The sequence below is a fragment of the Monodelphis domestica genome, chromosome 2 (assembly GCF_027887165.1).
Source record: "Monodelphis domestica isolate mMonDom1 chromosome 2, mMonDom1.pri, whole genome shotgun sequence".
NCBI classification, from domain to species: Eukaryota; Metazoa; Chordata; class Mammalia; order Didelphimorphia; family Didelphidae; genus Monodelphis; species Monodelphis domestica.
The window spans coordinates 173,263,971-173,282,478 of record NC_077228.1 but is presented as its reverse complement, the minus strand read 5'-3'; the positions used below and the strand labels follow the sequence as shown (position 1 = coordinate 173,282,478).

Sequence of the window (18,508 nt, the reverse complement as noted above, 5' to 3'; positions counted from 1 at the left end):
TAGTTGAACCCTCTGCCTCCCGACTTAGTCTCTAAGCACAACTCCAGATCTGACCTTTTTCTGGACACAGGGAGGTGGAGACTGAAGGGCAGTTGGAGAGTAATCTTTAGAGGAGGGAAGAAAACATAGACAGGGATGGGGGAGGGGTGCTGCTGGAAGACAGGGTGACTCATTAGGGACCTTGAGCCACATCAGGGTTTGGTTGAAAAGTCAACATCTTATCCCTAGGGCTCTAGTTTTTCCCCAGAAAGGGTGACCATTTTTTTTAAAGACATCCCCTCCTGCCACAGGTTTTTTTTTTTCCTGTTTCTTTTTTCAGGGAGGTGGGGTGGGAAATGTTGCTTAAACATGACATTGCTTATAAATAATGGTGTTGGGCTGAAGATTAGGACTGAGGGGCTGTTTTCCAAGGGCTTATTTGGACTTAACTCTGTCTTTGGAATGTCAGTGAAATCTTAGGACTGATTTAAGAATCTGTTCTGTGAGTCGTCATTGGCTGGAAGTTTCATGAGGATGATGACAGAGAAGAGAGAATCTTGAACTTTTTAAAAACCTGCTCCAAGAAAACAAGGGACTGAAGGCACCTTGGTCATTGCTGGCAGACAGAAGTCATGAGGCCCTGGGGCCAGCACTCCAGAATGTACAAACTGATGAGAGTTGAAATGAATAATACGAGGCGTATTTGGCTTCAGTAGTGGCACTCATCAGAGGGAAAAGAGACAATAGTGATAAATAAGAGGATGGGGTAGGTTATAGGCATTTAGCACTCTGTATTTGAAATTGCTTCTTTGGTGATTTGGTCAATAATAATGATAATACTGTAGCACTTGAAGGTTTGCAAAGTGCTTTATAACTTTTATCGCATTTTATGCTCTCAGCCCTGGGAGATGGATGTTATTGTTATCCCCATTTTGCAGATGAGGAAACTGAGGCAGTGATTAAGTGACACCTACCCAAGATCACACAACCAGTAAGTATATGAGGCTGGGTTTGAACTCAGGCCTTCCAGACTCCAGGAAGGCATCTAGGTGGCACGGTGAATAGAGCAATAGGGCTGGAGTCAGGAGGTCCTGAATTTGAACCCAGCCTCAAATATTTAATGACTGTGTAATCCTGGGCAGGATTACATAATCACTGTTTGCCTCAGTTTCCTCATCTGCAAAATGAGAATAATAATAGCATCAGACTTTGAGTTGTGAGGATCAAATATGAAATATGCAAAGCACTTAGTACTATTCCTTACAATAAAAACTTGTTTATTGTGTGCCCCCTCTCCTTTCTCTTCCCTCCACATTCAGCACTCTATCCATGAGGCTACTTAGCTGCCTCCTGAAACATTTTTTACCCTCTGGGTCTGTTTCTTGCCCTGTGTCCTACTTTAGTCAGACATAGTGGTAGATGCTGCTAGGATTCAGGAACTCTTAATGTTGCTAAGAGGGGCTGGGATACAGGTATATCTTGAGATTATCTACTGGAGTTTGATGAAGACAGGTATGTGATTTCATGTGGAAGTCTCTTTTCATGGCGGGGCTCTTAGACATTGCCCCAGAGCTTTTTTTTCTTTTTAAGTTTATTTAGTTAATTTATAATATTTTCCATGGTTACATGATTCATGTTCTTTCCTTCCCCTTCTCCCACCCCCACTCCTCCGTAGCCAATGAGCAATTCCATTGGACTTTACATGTATCATTGATCAAGACCTATTTCCATATTATTAATATTTGCAATAGAGAGATTATTTAGAGTCAACATCCCCAATCATATCCCTATCAAACCATATGATCAAGCAGTTGTTTTTCTTCTGTGTTTTTACTCCCACAGTTCTTTCTCTGGGTGTAGATATCCTTTCTCATAAGTCCCTCAGAATTGTCCTGGATCATTGCACTGCTGCTAGTAGAGAAGTCCATTACATTCGATTGTGCCACAGTGTATCAGTGTCTGTGTACAACGTTCTAGTTCTGCTCCTCTCACTCTGCATCAATTCCTAGAGGTCTTTCCAGTTCACATGGAATTCCTCCAGTTTATTATTCCTTTGAACACAATAGTATTCTATCACCAACAATTTGTTCAGCCATTCCCCAATTGAAGGGCATCCCCTCATTTTCTAATTTTTTGCCACTACAAAGAATGTGGCTATAAATATTTTTTTACACATATTATCTCTTTAGGGTACAAACCCAATAATGGTGTGACTGGATCACAAGGCAGGCAATCTTTTAAAGCCCTTTGGGCATAGTTCCAAATTGCCATCCGGAGTGGTTGGATCATTCACAACTCCACCAGAAATGCATTAGTGTCCCATTTTTGCCACATCCTCTCCAACATTCATTACTTTGCTGTCATATTAGCCAATCTGCTAGGTATGAGGTGGTACCTCAGAGTTGTTTTGATTTACATTTCTCTGATTATAAGAGATTTAGAACACCTTTTCATGTGCCCAGAGCTTTTTGATTTGAGTAGAGGCTAGCATCTATCCCCAGGGAAATAGCTTCTTGTCTCTTATCTGGGGCTTTCAGAGCACAGGACCAAATTCAACCCTGAGTCAGTCACATCTGTACTCTTTCTGTCACCCTTCTCCCCAAACTCCCTATTCTTCCTCCTTTTTTGCCTGCCACTCTCCCACCCCACCCAAAGTTTTCCTTCTCTCCAAAGCTTCTCTTCTTTTCTGCTTCTCTCTCAAGCCAACCAATGAGCTTGGCACACAGTTGTTTGGGTCACTGGAATCGGGAAGACTACCAGTGGTAGTCATCTTAGCCAGTGGTTATAGTTAAAAACCTGGAATCCTATCCCTTTTGCTGAGGCAAAATTCTCAGGGCAATACCAATCTGTCCTCTGAAACCCTTGAGAAAGAACCTGTCTCCTACCCTTGAATCACCCTCCCTGGCTTTGAGGGTGTTTTGTATCCATTATCACCTGAGAGTCATTTATTACTTTTAGATGGGCAGAGCAAGGCCCCATCTCTGGGCAAGAACATCTCTTTCTCCAGTCAGACCTATACTCTCTTTCTCTCATCCTCCTAGTACATTCTCTTGTCTTTCTTCTGGCAAAGGGTGCTAAGATGGTTTCTCAGATATTTATAGGTCAGCAGCAGCTTCCTTCTGGTACCTTTTATCACGTTGTGTTTTTTTTTTGTTTTAGTTTGGGTTTTTTTGCCTCATCCATAAACTCCCCATACTCCTGTTCTCTATAGATTAAATATATAGGTATAAAAAGGGGTCATGACACAAAACAAATTTAAGGATCTCTAAGCTAAGACCATTCAGTATTTACTCAGAGTAGCTGGAACAGCAGTCCAGGACAGAAAGAAATAGGAATCTCCAAGTATTTGTTATTTGCTCTGATCAGCTGGGGGGAGGGGGGAGGAGAAAGACTAGAATGGTAGGATGGGGTTAATTGCTGAACCTCCATTTCCTTTGAGAAAACTGAATGGAGCAGCTGGGAGGAGGGATTAGGAAGAGCATGTAGCAGGGAAGGTTTTGGAAATATAGTGGCTAAAAAAATATTAATTCACATACCCTTCCCTTTTCTGTGCACTTTCTCCCTTCTATTCTCACCAGCACTCAGTGGTCAACAGCCTCTTTTCCTTCCCTGCCAGATCTTGGCAGCCTTTTTTTCTGACTAGCTGGGAAACTGGTGTTTATATCCACCAATCTGAGTACCTCCTACTGATCTACTAACAGAAAGAAAGCAGAACCATCTTTCTTACTCTTCCTGTGTCATTTAGAAGGCTAGGAGGTTTTAGAAGCCCCCAGCCCTACACATGAGGTTCTTGGGGGGTGCAGTTCCTACAGGTAGCACTCACTAAGCAGAAAGGCAATAATCAATGTAGAGCCTAGGAAACAGTGGCAGACATCCTTTTGAGATTCTAACCAAGAATGAGCCTGGGGGGGGTGTTTAATTAGTGGGCCTATTCCGAGATCCTTTCCCTGATAATTAAAAATTGACCATGTCACTGACATGGGGTTATGCTTCTCCTGGCTTTCCTGTTCTGGTGGCCTCTGTATTTGTCCATCTCCCAGAACTTTATGCATTTGGCCAAGTTGTCTCAATTCTTAGAAATCTTTATTGGGATCTTGTTTGTACCCAGAGAATCATAACAGTTCCCTGTGACCTTTGAGTAGTAAATGAGAAGCAAATGGCCCCTGCCTGGCTTTTCTCAGCACTCAGCATCAAACAATGCATCATCTTCTGAAAAGATTGTTGAGGGATGGGCATGGAATTCAGTTTGTCAGATTTCCTTCCTTCTTAGTGGCTAACTCATTCCTCTCCCTTCCCCACATTAGAACCTCATTAAGCCATTGGATCCTCTCTCTTACCCTACATGAAAAAGCAGGGAACAAACATAAAAGCAAAACTCTAGAATGATTTTTGGCATTTGAGTAGCTTGTGGGGAAGAATTGGGGGTGGGGCCTGGGAAGATAACGGATTTGCCTTCAATTATCTGATCCCCTACATCACTCATCCTGTCCCTCACTTCACAGTGTTACCGAGATTTGGCCCTAGTTAGTCGGGATGGCATGAACATCGTCCTCAATAAGATCAATCAGATCCTCATGGAGAAGTATTTAAAGCTGCAAGATACCTGTCGGACCCAGGTGAGACTAAGAGGGAAGACCAGAAAGAAAAGCTAGAGGGACCTTTGTAGGGGAGGGGCATCCTGCCCTCCAAAGGGGTCTGGGAAGGAGTTGGAAGGGCACAGCCCTCACCTAAACCAAATGCTGAGGTACATCAAGTTGGACCTTGTTCACATCTTCTCAGTTTTACCTTCCAATGATCATTTTCTCTCTTTTGTAGTTGGTGTGGTTGGTACGGGAATTGGTGAAAAGTGGGGTTCTAGGAGCTGATGGTGTTTGTATGACATTCATGAAACAGATTGCAGGTGAGTCTTTGTAGGGTCCTAGAAGGAAAAGGGGAGGGTGGAAGAAGCATAAAAAAAGTGGGAGAATGGGAATGATTTGAGGAAGTCACTGGAGAATCATTAGCTCTAGCCTACTTCTTTCTGATTATAGGCATCTCCGGGGAGCTATGTAACAGTAAGGTGTAGGTTTAAAATCTCAGGGGAGGGATAGCTAGGTTGCACAGTGGATAGAGTACCAGGTCTGGAGTTGGGGGGATCTGAGTTCAAATCTAGCCTCAGGCACTTCCTATCTTTATGACCTTAGTCAAGTCATTTACTCTTAATTGCCTAGTCCTTACTGCTCTTCTATCTTAGGATTGATTCTAAGATAGAAGATGAGGGGTTTTTGAAAAATATTAAAATATAAAATCTCAGGGAAGCTCCTAAAGTTAGCTTCTGCATCAATTCCCCTTCCTCTGCTCTGTTTGGACCCTAAAGGAAGCTTCATGTACATTCAAGTCAATCTTCACCCAAGGATTTCTCTTAGTAACCACCACCAGGAAAATAGAAAAGAGCAAGGGAATGTTGATCATGCTCTTGGTATTCCCACCACTTGGCAAACTCCCTCACCCTGTGTTTCTGTCCCTCCTGCCTAGCAGTTGTGACGTCTAATGGGAGCTGGCCAACAGGAGGACATGCCATGTCTCCATGGCACAAAACAGACCTTGACATTTAGGTTTATATATTGTTGTCAGCATCTGTGTCATCTACCTCAGCTCCCCAGTAACTAAGCAAGGCAAACCTTGTAGGCACTGTGATCAGAAAGGTCTCCCCTTGTCATTCAGCCACATTTCCTAGGATGCATGTGCAGGCTGTGTGTATGTATAAAGGTGCACTTGTAGGTGATCCTGTCATTTTTCCATTTCAACTTACATGCTGCCCATGTAGGCTCTTCTACTATAATGGGTACTTTGAGTGTTTTCTGGGTGCCTTGACTTGTGTCAGTACAAAACTTTTTGTTGTGGTTTTTTTAACCTTTACCTTCTGTCTTAGTATCAATTCTAACCCTAAGACAGAAGGGCAAGGGCTAGGCAAACAAAGAGTTAAGTAACTTGCCTAGGATCACACAGCTAGGAGGGATCTGAGGTCATATTTGAAGCCAAGTTTTCCTGATTCCAGGCCTGACTCTACCCACTGTGCTACCTAGCTGCCTCCAATACAAAACTTTGGGGGAGGGAGGGTGAACAGTGACAAGGCATGTAGTACCTGGGAGCTGAATATTTCTGTCCTATCTCCTGGCACTATTTCCTTTCTTGGAACCCTCAATCTCTGCCCATCAACCTTAAAATGTTAGCCTGGTTTTTCCTGCATGTTCATCCTGCCCCAAGAATGAAGTATACATCAACCAGAGGGGGAACAACATTAGAAACCGTGCTACTCAGAGACACATCATAGTGAGGCTAGACACATCTGAATCCCCTCAGTCTGCAGCTGGAACAAACTTCCTCTGCTGTCCTGTTTCTTATGAGCTGTCATATTTTATTAATTCCTAACCCATTCCCCACTTCACACACACACACACACACACACCCCACTCTCAGGTTTCTGCTTTCTTTTTCAAGGACCAAGTTCATTCCATTCTAACCTGAATAGGAAAATCTGTGGTTCCCAAGAGAATTCAGATCCCTTATTGGTTAACTCTCTAAGGCCAGTCACAGCAGAGGGAGAACAGAGCATCTTAATTCCAGCACTCAGGAAGGAAATTATAGGATGATGATTCTGGGATATAGAGAAAGAGGTAAAGGAAAGGCTCACATTAGCTGAGTCACTGTCTCGATTTTGGGTACTATTCTGGTTTTCTTTTTTTCTCTCTCCTTTGTGGGCAGGTGGAGATGTGACTGCCAAAAACATTTGGCTGGCAGAAAGTGTCCTGGAAATCCTGACAGAGCAGAGGTAGGGTCCATCCTGGAAGGGGTGGAAAGGGCCACAGCTATGTGAGGTGCTGGGGGTGGGGAGAGGGAGCTTGTAGCTCCCATAATTGGTAGCTGAGGGAACTCAGCATTGGAGAATTAAGATGGGCTGGAGAAAAGGGAGAGACCAAGAAATCTGGGGGGTGGGGAAGGGAGTGGAGGGAGGCAATTGATGAAGTTAGCCACAGGGTTGGAAAGAACAGGGATTAGGGTATTTGCCAAAATACCCCCAAGTCCTGAGAAAACCAGTTTAATCTGATAAGAGTTTATTTTTGATCCAAACTTCCTTGGAATGTTTATCTTTAGGTGGGAGGGGGAGGGAATTCATCGGGTGCCAGCCATGGCACCAAGGCCTGGCAGGTAGTGAGACCTGCTTACCACCATCCCTGTAAGTCCCATGGCTCTCTCTGTAGCAGCATGTGAGAAGTTCAGGAGTAAAAGAGAGCTGCCTCTCTCCCAAACCCCAAGATTCCCCAAGGTATAAAACCCACATCCCTCACCTGCCCAGAATCAACTGTAACATTTTTGTAGGTTTATTTTTAAAGGTGGCCCTGGAATAATAGATAAAGGCCCTTGGAGGCTGGAAGACCTGGGTTTGAGGATTAGAAGGTGGGAATTAGAAGGACAAATGCCTTTTAAACCATCCTTTCCTAAGGAGAACTAGACTCTTGCAATAATGCCAGCAACTCATTTAACAGGGAGGAGAATAGCTTCTTCTTTAACAGTCAGATAAGATTGTATGACCTGCGGTGCAGTGCCACCTAGTGACCAGACTTAGCATACAGTTGGCATCATGGACCTCTTAAGCTCCTAGTTGGAGGAGCCCTGGAAACTCTCACTGTAGATCCTGGAAGGTTCTCTCTTTTTAAAAACTCTTTCCTTGTGTCTTAGAACCAGTGCTATCAGTTCCAAGGCAAAAGATCCGTTAGGATTAAGCAACTGGGTTTGCCCAGACATCATACAGCTAGGATATATCAGTCTGAACCTAGATCTCCCATCTCTAGGCCTGGCCACATTCTCTCTTGATTTTCACTCTTTGTCTGCTAGATCTCTCCTCTCTTTTTTCTAGTTGCTGTTTGTGTCTTTGGGTCTTATTTGGTTTGCTTCCCTAAGAGACATTCTTTTTCGATCATCTTGGCCCCCAAATTAGTTGTGCAGATCATGATGCTAACATAAAAACATCAGACAACTGCCCAACATTTTAACCCTCCTTATTTCCCTAATAAGATTTATTGAGGCTCTGGTATCAAAAATGACAGTTATATAAGTAAAGAACAGGCACCCCAGTGTCATTTGCTGGTATTTTCATTCTTCCTCAGGAGAAGACAAGAACAGTTCCAATACATTTCTCTGCTATCTGCATGCTGCTTGACTGGATTAAACTTTGTACTCTATTTTCTGACAGGGTCACTAGATCTTTTTTAGTTTTCTGGTACTGGGGTTTAAGAGAGTCAGGACCCAAGGTCCCATGCAAAGAGTCTTCTACAAGACATTGAAAGGAATTAGAGGACCTTACTCTTCTCTCTGGCAAGTTTCCTGTCCTCCTGTCCTATTCTCCATTACTCAGTGTCCTAGCAAACAACCAACTCTTTCATTACCCCTTCTCCCTAGGGAAATGCCTTTACTCCTGGGAAAGTGAGACTTGGCCACTAAGATCGTGTTTCTCTTTTCAGCTAGTGATTTAGGGCAAGTGACTCACTCGGTGTCTGGGAGTTTCAGGGTGGGATTTTACAGTCAACATCCCATTGCTTGGGATAAGGATGATGGATGGGAACATCAGACTAGTATGGCATGCCCCAGGAACAAGGGGCACTATCTAGCTTCCAGAAGTCCCAGGATTAAGGGGCCCAGGGACCACTTCAGCTTGTCCTATTAGCAGTTTAATTTAGCCACATTATTATGGAGGAAATCAGGTGGAGATCCCTAAATAGGGTTAACACTGTTTCATCCCACACTACTTTGCTCTTCGTTCTTTCTTTAGGTTATAGGCATCTGGTAACCCAAACCCAGTTTAGAACAGGGATGATGCCTGAGCCCTAAAGCTCAATACTCCATAAAAAGAATCCCAGAGCCACCTCATACTGCTAAGGCCCCCCCAAAGCACTGTTCCTATACCTTCTCCCATGCTCAAATCTCAGGTGCCTTCATTCTTGCCCTCAGCAACATCAGCTGTCGATAGAGAGCTTTACTAGAGAAATATAATGGGGGGGGGGGGGAAGAGAGTAGGAGACTTGGCCCTTGAGAAACTTGTAATCTAGTTTGGGGGCATGAAAATAACTCATGGTCACTTCAGAGGCAGCATATGATCTGCCATAAAACAGTGTGACATTCCCCATTGTGGTTTCAATATAGCATGGGTTGTCATAAGAAATTAAATTAAAATTTTGAGGGTATTTTTTGGAAAGCAGACACAGAAAGTTTAGAAACTCAGAAATGCATACTTAACCCAAACTTTACAAAAAGGCACTGTAAATACTCCATAAAAGAAAAATTAAAAAATTAGACTTTTTCTCTGGTATAAAAGAAGGGCCAAAAAATTTTATGTGGATTTTCCAGATCTCAGGGGCACTATATCTCTAACCTTGTGATATGGAAGGGATACTTGTAGTTATGTGCTAAAGAGGCCTGGTTTCCATCCAACACTTCAGTGGATACCACACAAAATGAATAGGAAGTCCTATTACTATGTGTAGGGATTTGTAAAAGTGTGTGGTGATGTCACCAATTTGGTGGGGGGCAATCCCGGAACAAACTGTACTTCAACTGTTGAGAATGGGTAAATCTGGACAGGGCCAAAATGCCATTGTCCTTCCTGCTTCCCTGCAGAGAGTGGGTGTTGAAGAGCAACATTCTTATTGCCATGGCAGTCTACACCTACCTGAGGCTCATTGTAGACCACCATAGCACAGCTCAACTCCAAGCTCTTCGTCAAAAGGAAGTAGACTTCTGTATCTCACTGCTCCGGGAGCGGGTAAGAGAGAGCTGTCAGCCCCAGGGAAAGATCTCTGCATGTTCAGACAGACCGCAAACCCCTCCCTCCCATCTTCCCCCAGCCCTTACCCCATCTACAGGAAAAAGAGAACTAGCTCCATCAGGGTGAATTTAATGGGGAGTCTTTTCTGAGTGAAAGCAGAGAAGGACTTTTTCAGTAGCTAAAGTTACCTCTGAACCTCAATCTCAAACCCCAACTTTTCCATAGAACAGTTCAGGAGCCAGGCACTAGCAAGAGTCATCCAACTTTTCCCACCCTCCCTTCCTTTTTCCCTCCCTGGAACATGCTGTTCTTTCTTCCCTCTAGCAGGTAAACAATCTGTGTTCTCTCTCTTCCCCCCTCCCCTTTCCCTTTTCCCCAAGTTCATGGACTGTTTCATGATTGGCCGGGACCTGGTGCGCCTCCTGCAGAATGTTGCTAGGATACCAGAGTTTGAGCTGCTATGGAAAGATATTGTCCATAACCCTCAAGCCTTGAGCCCCCAGTTCACAGGTAAATAGCTATTAAGACATACTTTCACTGAAAGATGGAGAAATCAGTGAACTCATTGGTTAGAAATAAAGGGGTTAGGGTAGAGAAGTAGGGAGGTTGATGGGTGGGAGGACCCCACCAATCAGGTGGGCAGCTCAGAAGAAGCAAGTCTCTGTTCAAGGACAGCCAAGTTGTAAAGCTCCAAAGAGGGAGAACAATTCATATGGATAGGGAATAGGGAAAAAGGGGGGTAACATCCTAAACTGAGGCTCTAGATGTACTAGTTTCTAATTTTGCCAAGGGGAAAGCAGGGCAGGGAACCGTAATTACTCCTTTCCCAGCAAGTCTGGCTCAGGAGGTGAGCTCATTGGCCTGTTCCCAGATTCCTTCTCTGGCCAGTAGGGGAGATGGGAGGTCAGCACGTGAAGCTGAGTCAGTAGAGGGGCTTGTCTTGGCAAAACCTTCAAGGGGAGGAGGCCCCCCTCCCTTTCAGTAATACTGTCTGTGATTCCAGGGGCTGAGCCTGCCCAGCAGCCTCTTTTGGGGGAAGGAAGAGGCTGTTTGCTTCTCCCAAATCAGACAGACCTAACCTTGTCCTCTTCCCCTTCTAGTCTCCAGAGTCCTAGTTTACTCCCTGAACCATAGAAAGAGCCAAATAGGGGTTGGACTTTATTTCTTTCTCCCTTATGGGATCATTATTCGGAGACCTGGGAAACAGAAGAGGCAGGAATAGGAATACCAAGACTGTCCAAATAAATCCTTATTCCTAAATGTCTAATGCTCTAAGATCTGTGCAGGGAGCTGACTCTAAGAGAAAAGACAGAGTTGTTTCCTTTTTTCTCTGACCTCCCCAACAAAGCCTCAAACTGAGCTACAGAATGGCCAGAGGGAGAAAGGGTTGGTGTTTGTTTGGGGGAGTTTCCTTACAGTGCATAATGATGCATAGATGTTGACCATACTCCCCCAAATACATGCTCTTGACCTCTACCTCCCTCCCTCTCCCCCAACTCTCCTCCTTAAAGTTGGCACTTTGCTTTACCCTTTGGAATGTGCTGACTTTGCTTCACTCAAAGACAATCAACCCCCAGTGGTCTTTGCCTGGGTGTGTAGAATGATGGGGAAAATCTTTTTTTTTTTTTAACCCTTACCTTCAGTCTTGGAGTCAATACTGTATATTGGTTCCAAGGCAGAAGAGTGGTAAGGGCTAGGCAATGGGGGTCAAGTGACTTGCCCAGGGTCACACAGCTGGGAAGTGTCTGAGGCCAGATTTGAACCTAGGATCTCCTGTCTGTAGGCCTGACTCTCAATCCACTGAGCTACCCAGCTGCCTCCTGGGAAAAATCTTTTGATGGGAGTACAGGGTGTTTATACAGTCCCTTCTCAGATCTCTTACTTAACAGGAAGGCTACTTGCCTTGGCCCAGACAACCAGTTTTCCTTCCATTCCCTTTGGCCCTTATATCTGTGTTTGCTTCCTTTGGTGCAGGTGTCCTACAGCTCCTCCAGTCAAGAACATCTAGAAAGTTCCTGGCCTGCCGTCTCACCCCAGATATGGAGACTAAACTCCTTTTCATGACATCCCGGGTATGTTGACCTGTTTTGGTAGAGACCTTGACCCAGTCAACCTTCTGCAAGGCATCCATCAGACCCTGGTGTGGCCTGGAATGTGGGGCACAAAAGTCCTGGCCAGAGGAGAGAAGGCAGTGAAGGGTTTTGCCTCCTGGGAAAGAGATGACAAGGCCGGTTAACTGGGGCCTTTTGGATTGCCTAGATGAATGTGAATTCCCAAGCAGAATTTCATTGAAATCTAGCCAGTTTCCAGTGACTGGAGCTATCTAGGAATGCCACTTATTTCCTTCTTTTCTTCCTTTCTACTTTCTATTCAGAGATCATTTTCCCCTACAAATAGAAGGCAAGAGGAATAGAGAATTTTGTTTTGTGAAAGGTTTTGGGGGATGAGGTGATTGATAGATTTGCCCATTGCTTGGACACCATAGATATTTGAACATACTATATAATCATTAATACATGTACTGTTTTGCCATACCCAATACAGGATAAGAATTATTTTTTAAAACTCTTACCTTCCATCTTAGAATCAATATCATGTATTGGTTCCAAGACAGAAGAGTGGTAAGGGCTAAGCAATGGGGGTTAAGTGATTTGCCCAGAGTCGTGTAGCTAGGAAGGGTCTGAGGCCACATTTGAACCCATGACCTCCCATCTTTAGGCATGACTCTCAATCCACTGAGCTATCTAGCTGCCCCCTACAGGATAAGAATTCTTAGCCACCTTTGGGTGTACCCTCCAGGATCCCTTAATACATTTAGCTTTGACAAAGACAAATCAAAGAAAATGATGTTTGTGACAAAGGAGAAGCAGAGTCATAAAGAGATAGTCAAGTATCAAGGGTGTATCTCAGGGGCTTATGCTTCTATGCTTGACATAATTTCATATGATCCTCACAACAATCCTGAGAGGCAGATAATGCAAATATGATTGTCCCCATTTTACAGATGAGGAAACTGAGGCCTATAAAAGTTATGGAACTTTCCCCAAGATCACCCACAAAATCTAAATTGGAAGATATTTCAGGGGCCTCTCAGGCTAGCTCCAACTTAACCCAGAATTCCTGCTGGAGCTGCCACCTCCCATGGCAGTCCCTTCCCTTTAAGTAGCTCTTAGTGTTAATATGTATTTCCTTGATTAAATCAGAATCTTCCTTTCTATTCTTACCCTAATTGTTCCTAGTTCTTTATCCTGAGGCCACAGAAAACTAGGCTGATCCCTTTTCCTGTGGCAAACCTTTAGTATTTAAGACATTATCATACCTTGCCTCCCCAAGTTTTCTTTCTTCTTTTTTTTAAATCCTTACGAATCCTTAGAATTGAGACTAATTATTAATTCTAAGACAGAGTGGTATCGGTTAATTTGTCCTGGGGAATGTGCCTAGGGTCATACTGCTAGAAAGTGGCTGAGGCCAGATTTAAACCCAAGTCCTTTGACCCAGGGTCTGGAGCATTCACTGTGCTACCCAGCTATTCCCAAATTATCTCAGGCTAAACACCCCAAATTCCTTCAGTTGTTCTTTAGTCCCACTACTATGACAGAGATAGAACTCAAACACAAATCTTTTGACTAACTCCACTGATTTTTTTAGAATGTATTTATTTTATTTAGGGTGTTTTTCCATGGTTACATGATTCATATTCTTTCCCTCTCCTCCCCTCTTCCCTGCATAGCCAATGTTCAACTGGGCAACTCTATTGATTTTTTATCTGTTCTTTGCTGCCCAAAAAGTGCTTTATCTGTGGTGCCTGAATTATAACAAGTAATAAATGTGGCATCAGATCAAAAGCAAGAAAGGATAAGTACATCATTGGCATTTAGAGTGAAAGTAGAGAAACCTTCATGGTGTAACTTGTCAGTTTCAGGAGGGACATTTTTGAGAACAGCCTGAATGATGAATTAAAAGGCTGTGAAAGCTAGCCAGAGATTTGGAGCTGGCCCTGAGCATATCCTGATTTGGGCTGCCTTTCCTCACCTGTGAACTTTGCCCTTTTCCTCTTCCCCCTCCCTAGGTACGGTTTGGCCAACAAAAACGGTATCAGGACTGGTTTCAGCGGCAATACCTGTCCACCCCAGACAGTCAGTCCCTGCGCTGTGATCTTATCCGATATATCTGTGGGGTAGTCCACCCATCCAATGAAGTGCTGAGCTCAGATATCTTGCCCCGTTGGGCCATCATAGGCTGGCTCCTGACCACATGCACGGTGAGGAGCTTGGGGGAGGGTGGACTAGAATTAGTATGGGATGACCAAGGTTGGGAATGGTGAGTATACTAGGTTCATCTAACTTTCTGCTTGACTCCTCAGCTTGTTGGCCAAACATCCATGTGTCAGTCTTGGTCCCTTTAACCCTTCTGTCCTTTGGTCCTCTTCCCTTCCTGTCTTCTATTTTTAACCTACTTCTCTTCAGGGCCCCCTCCCCCCAAATCCTTCCTCCTTGTTCTTTGTCACCTCCTGTGACCCTGTTCCACCTTATTTTTTAGGTTGTTCTCTGTCTCTGATCCCTCAGTCTTTGTCCCCAGATTCCTTCCTTTACTTCTGTCTCTCTGAACATCTGCTTGCCTTCACTCATTTCAGGTTCATTTGGGAGTAGAATATCCTCGATTTTCCTTCAGCCATTTTCCCACAATATATCCCAATAATTTTTTGAGTAGTTTGACTTTCTCAAGTTGAGTTCCTACATTCATTTAATGCTTCTTCCTAATGCTACCTCCTGTATCCAATATAGGAGTCACCTTCTCCAGGCTTTTCTCTTTGGGCTTCTAAGAGCCTTAGCACCTGTCCTTATCTCTGCTGTCCTCCTCCTTCCTTTCCCCAAGCACCTGGTGTCCTTATTGAGGGCCTTCTTCCTCCTAGCTTCCTCCTTGGGGCTCTTGATGTAATAATAAGATCATGCTAACCTTGGGGCTACTTACTATCTCAACCACCCTGACCCATTTTGATAAGACCTCCCCACATCCTTCTTGAGAGTAGTCACTGCTCTTGACCCCAAGGAATATGCTGACTACCAAGTTTCACCCAAAGATCCCTGGGGAGCAGGGGGCTTGGAGGTATAGAATATGACTGGAAGAATCCATTGAAGGAAGCAAAAAGTGTATACTTTTTTCCCTTGGGAAATTCTAAGGTCAAACTGCCCGGCACTGCTAAAGAAGGAGGGGTTCAAACAAGCTTGCTTTCAGACTTGTTGAAGACCCCTTGGCAAATGGTTCTCGGCTCCCTACGGCACAAAGATCCTAAGGAGCAGGTCCTTTTTCTTACTACACATGTGCCCAGGTACACAGAGGCTCTCTTTTTTCCCCTCATATCCTGGGATCTTGGTCCTGATCCTAGATACCCTGTTTTTTCCTGGTGAATTGGGGAAGAGAGAGTCAGGCTCTCCCCCATTCTCTCCTCCAGTCCAATGTTGCTGCCTCCAATGCCAAACTGGCTCTGTTTTACGACTGGCTCTTCTTTAGTCCAGACAAGGACAGCATCATGAACATAGGTATGTGCCTTATTATTCTAGCATGCATTGGGGGTGGGGGTGGGGGTGGGGGAGGAGGACAGCTTCTCTAAGGACAATTCCCAGTTCCTTGTCATTTATCAGCTCTCCCTTGACCCATTGTGAATGCTTTTAATTGAGCTGAATTGTCATACCCTGCCTTCCTCCCCTTCCATATCTCCAAAACAGCCTTGGACCCCAGGCCTGGGTAGGGAAAGAGAAATAATATTAAGCCAGAAACAACTTTCCTTCTCATTTCCCACCTCATTTCAACTCATATGCTAGGAAGAGGGGGAGGGAACTGGGGGGACTTTGGGACCTGTTTTTGTCAAACTTTATTTCTTCAGAGAGTGAGCATTAGTTCGAGAAAATTAACCTGAAGGATTGCTGTCTCTTCTTGGGAAGAGAGCAGCAGGCACTGACTTGGGTCTGTGGGGTTGGGACCCTTTTTCCCCCCCTAACTCTCTAGAACCAGCCATACTGGTCATGCATCACTCCATGAAGCCCCACCCAGCCATCACTGCCACACTCCTGGACTTCATGTGCCGGGTAAGCAATTGGTTCTCCACTCTCCCCATTCCCTGAGAAAGAGAGAGTGTGTTCTTGCCTTTCTGATTCTTTTTCTTCCAGGGCCTGTCCAAAAGGGGGGGGGGGGGGTCTTTGGGGTTTTCTCCCTAGGATGAATGAGCCATCTCCCCAAATAGTGAATTCCTCAAACAAATGTCTTCATTTTCCCAGCTGCCTCAGTTGGCTTTTCGCAACCCCAGGATAAAGGGGTTAAGGACAAAGTTCCTTTAGAGAGAGTCTACCCCAAGAGCTTCTAAATGGGAGATTTTCCATTCTGGCTGTTTATTAACTGGCAGCTTGACCAGGAGCCTCCTTTACTTTCCATAGCCATATTCTGGAAGTAAAACTTGCAAAATTTGGATCAGTGAGAATGTTCCCTAAAAAGTAGAGAAAGGAACCCCAGTTGGGTAATCTGTCTCATTCTCTTGGGAGCAGGGGGCAGAATTGGATGAGAATCTTTGACAGAGTCCTATGCCTAAATTCTTTCTAATCTATTCTTTCCAACTAGATCATTCCCAACTTCTATCCCCCACTGGAAGGCCATGTCCGACAGGGTGTCTTCTCTTCTCTCAATCACATTGTGGAGAAACGGGTCCTGGCGTAAGAGACTTGGTGACAGAATTGGGAATGGGGAGGGAAGTCCTCTGACTCAGGTCACCAGCAGAATGGAATCACATAAACATCCCCTTGGCTGCCAGAGCTCTGTATATGAAGGGCTAGAAGTTCCTGTTGCAGCCGCCTTCCACCCTACAGTGGTGTAGAGAATAGAAGCTTTCCTTACCCCAGCTGCTGGACCCATTGCCTGGTCAGCTATCCCCTCTTATTATTGGGGTGCACCTTCCTTGGCCAAGATCCAGATCCCTGGGTTATGATCATTGCTGCCAAGTTCTAGACAGACCTTATCTTTACAGTTTAATGTGGGGTTTGGGGATATTTTTGTCTGTTTTTTGGGGGGTGGATAAAGAGCCATCTTAATCTGCTTGCCTTCACTCCTGTCCCATCAGGCACTTGGCTCCCCTGTTTGATAACCCTAAGCTCGATAAGGAACTTCGTGCTATGTTGAGAGAGAAGTTTCCTGAGTTTTGCAGCTCACCCTCCCCACCTGTGGAAGGTATGGCCATCCCCTCCCCAAAAGAAATAAAAGACCAGATTATCCAGATTTCTCTTCTCGAGAAAACTCTATTTTCTGTTTTTTATTAGGTTCTTTGCCCATACCCCCATCAATCTTCCATCCATCTTTCCTCCCCTCCTTCTGTAACCTTCCTGCTGTCTTGCTTTAGTTTCTTCTTTCTGTTCACTTTGTTTCTGTGTCCCCTTGTCTTTTCTTCGTTGAGCCTCTGTCTAGTATATGCACATTTTCCCTTGTTAAGGGTTGATGTGTGTCATGTCAGCATCTCCTCAGTTCAGTTTCCCCTTCTTCCCTGACCCTGGCAACAGAAGAGTGGCCACCTCCTAGGGAGTCTGCAGAATTTGATCTGAGACTCATACAGAGGACATGGGTCCCCCTCACCTCTAGTCTTTTGGGTGAAAGCATGCATCGTGGCAGTGTATGTATGCTGCCTCTCATTTGTTTCATGCTTCCTGCCTCCTTCCCCTTAAGAGCTCCTACCAAAACCTGAGCTGGACACCCAAGTATCATATTTCATGCTTGCCTTTTTCCTGGCAAAATCTCGTTACTTACTCCCTTGACTTGTACCGTTTGCCTGTGAGCTCTGATGGCATGAATAAAATAAAGTATCTTCTCAAGGATAATTGCAGCCTATTTGGTCAGACCCAGCCATCCCTTCTGCTTCCCCTGAGGAGTTATGGAGGACAGGAAGCCCATTAAGGGTCCCCAGAGAGCCTTAAAGACTCTTGAGATACTTTTTGTTTCCCACCCCCAAGTTAAAATTGAAGAGCCAGTTTCCATGGAGATGGATAATCATATGTCAGACAAGGATGACAATTGCTATGACAACGCTGAAGCAGCCTTCAGTGATGATGAAGAGGACCTCAACAGCAAAGGTATGGGTTAGCAGTGTTTGCCATTCTTCATCCAGCTTCTCCTCAGGGCAAAGAAGAATAGTCACTGGGAGCCCTGCTCTCCCATCACCATTCCGCTGAAGTGTTCGTGTTGTTGCCCTCCTAAACCTACTGTGCCAAGCAGAATGTGGCCTTTTAGGAGAAAAAGGAGACATAGTTTCCACATAGGAAGTTTAGAACTCAGGCAAAAAGCTCAGAATGGTGTTTACTGTTATATTTTAGCACCTCCAATGGACTAGTGGTTGGGGATATAGAAACAAAGAGAGAAGGGCAACCTGACTTCAAGTGGTTTACATTCTATTAGAGGGGAATAGCATGTCTATTGAAAAGTGTTTTTAAAAAAAGAAGGAAAAAAAAGGTGAGGCAGGAGTATGGTGTAGAAGGGCAGCTAGGTAGTAAGTACCATGTGTAGAAAACTAGCTCTGGAGTCAGGTTCAAATGTGTCCTCAGACACTTTAAAGCTATGTGACCCTGAGCAATTCACTTGACCCCAGTTGCCTATTGCTCTTCTGCCTTAGAATTCTTACTTAGTGTCAATTCTAAGACAGAAGATAAGGGTTTAAAAGGAAAAAACAAAACAAAACAAAGTCTAAAATATATA

At 44.5% G+C, this 18,508-nt stretch overlaps 1 protein-coding gene across 3 annotated transcripts in view; it reads left to right on the top strand.

Annotated features, from left to right (window-relative positions):
• The window catches only part of INTS3 (integrator complex subunit 3), a 40,322-nt gene that overhangs the window by 11,936 nt on the left and 9,878 nt on the right, over nucleotides 1–18,508 (top strand). For all 3 annotated transcript variants that reach the window (XM_007481939.2, XM_001365157.3, XM_007481940.3), the window contains exons 5-16: nucleotides 4,482–4,595; nucleotides 4,795–4,879; nucleotides 6,724–6,790; nucleotides 9,634–9,778; nucleotides 10,162–10,291; nucleotides 11,756–11,853; nucleotides 13,851–14,042; nucleotides 15,234–15,321; nucleotides 15,788–15,867; nucleotides 16,394–16,485; nucleotides 16,890–16,996; nucleotides 17,770–17,889. In XM_007481939.2, the coding sequence (XP_007482001.1) occupies nucleotides 4,482–4,595; nucleotides 4,795–4,879; nucleotides 6,724–6,790; nucleotides 9,634–9,778; nucleotides 10,162–10,291; nucleotides 11,756–11,853; nucleotides 13,851–14,042; nucleotides 15,234–15,321; nucleotides 15,788–15,867; nucleotides 16,394–16,485; nucleotides 16,890–16,996; nucleotides 17,770–17,889 (1,318 nt within the window). The remainder of the gene's footprint in view (nucleotides 1–4,481; nucleotides 4,596–4,794; nucleotides 4,880–6,723; nucleotides 6,791–9,633; nucleotides 9,779–10,161; nucleotides 10,292–11,755; nucleotides 11,854–13,850; nucleotides 14,043–15,233; nucleotides 15,322–15,787; nucleotides 15,868–16,393; nucleotides 16,486–16,889; nucleotides 16,997–17,769; nucleotides 17,890–18,508) is intronic.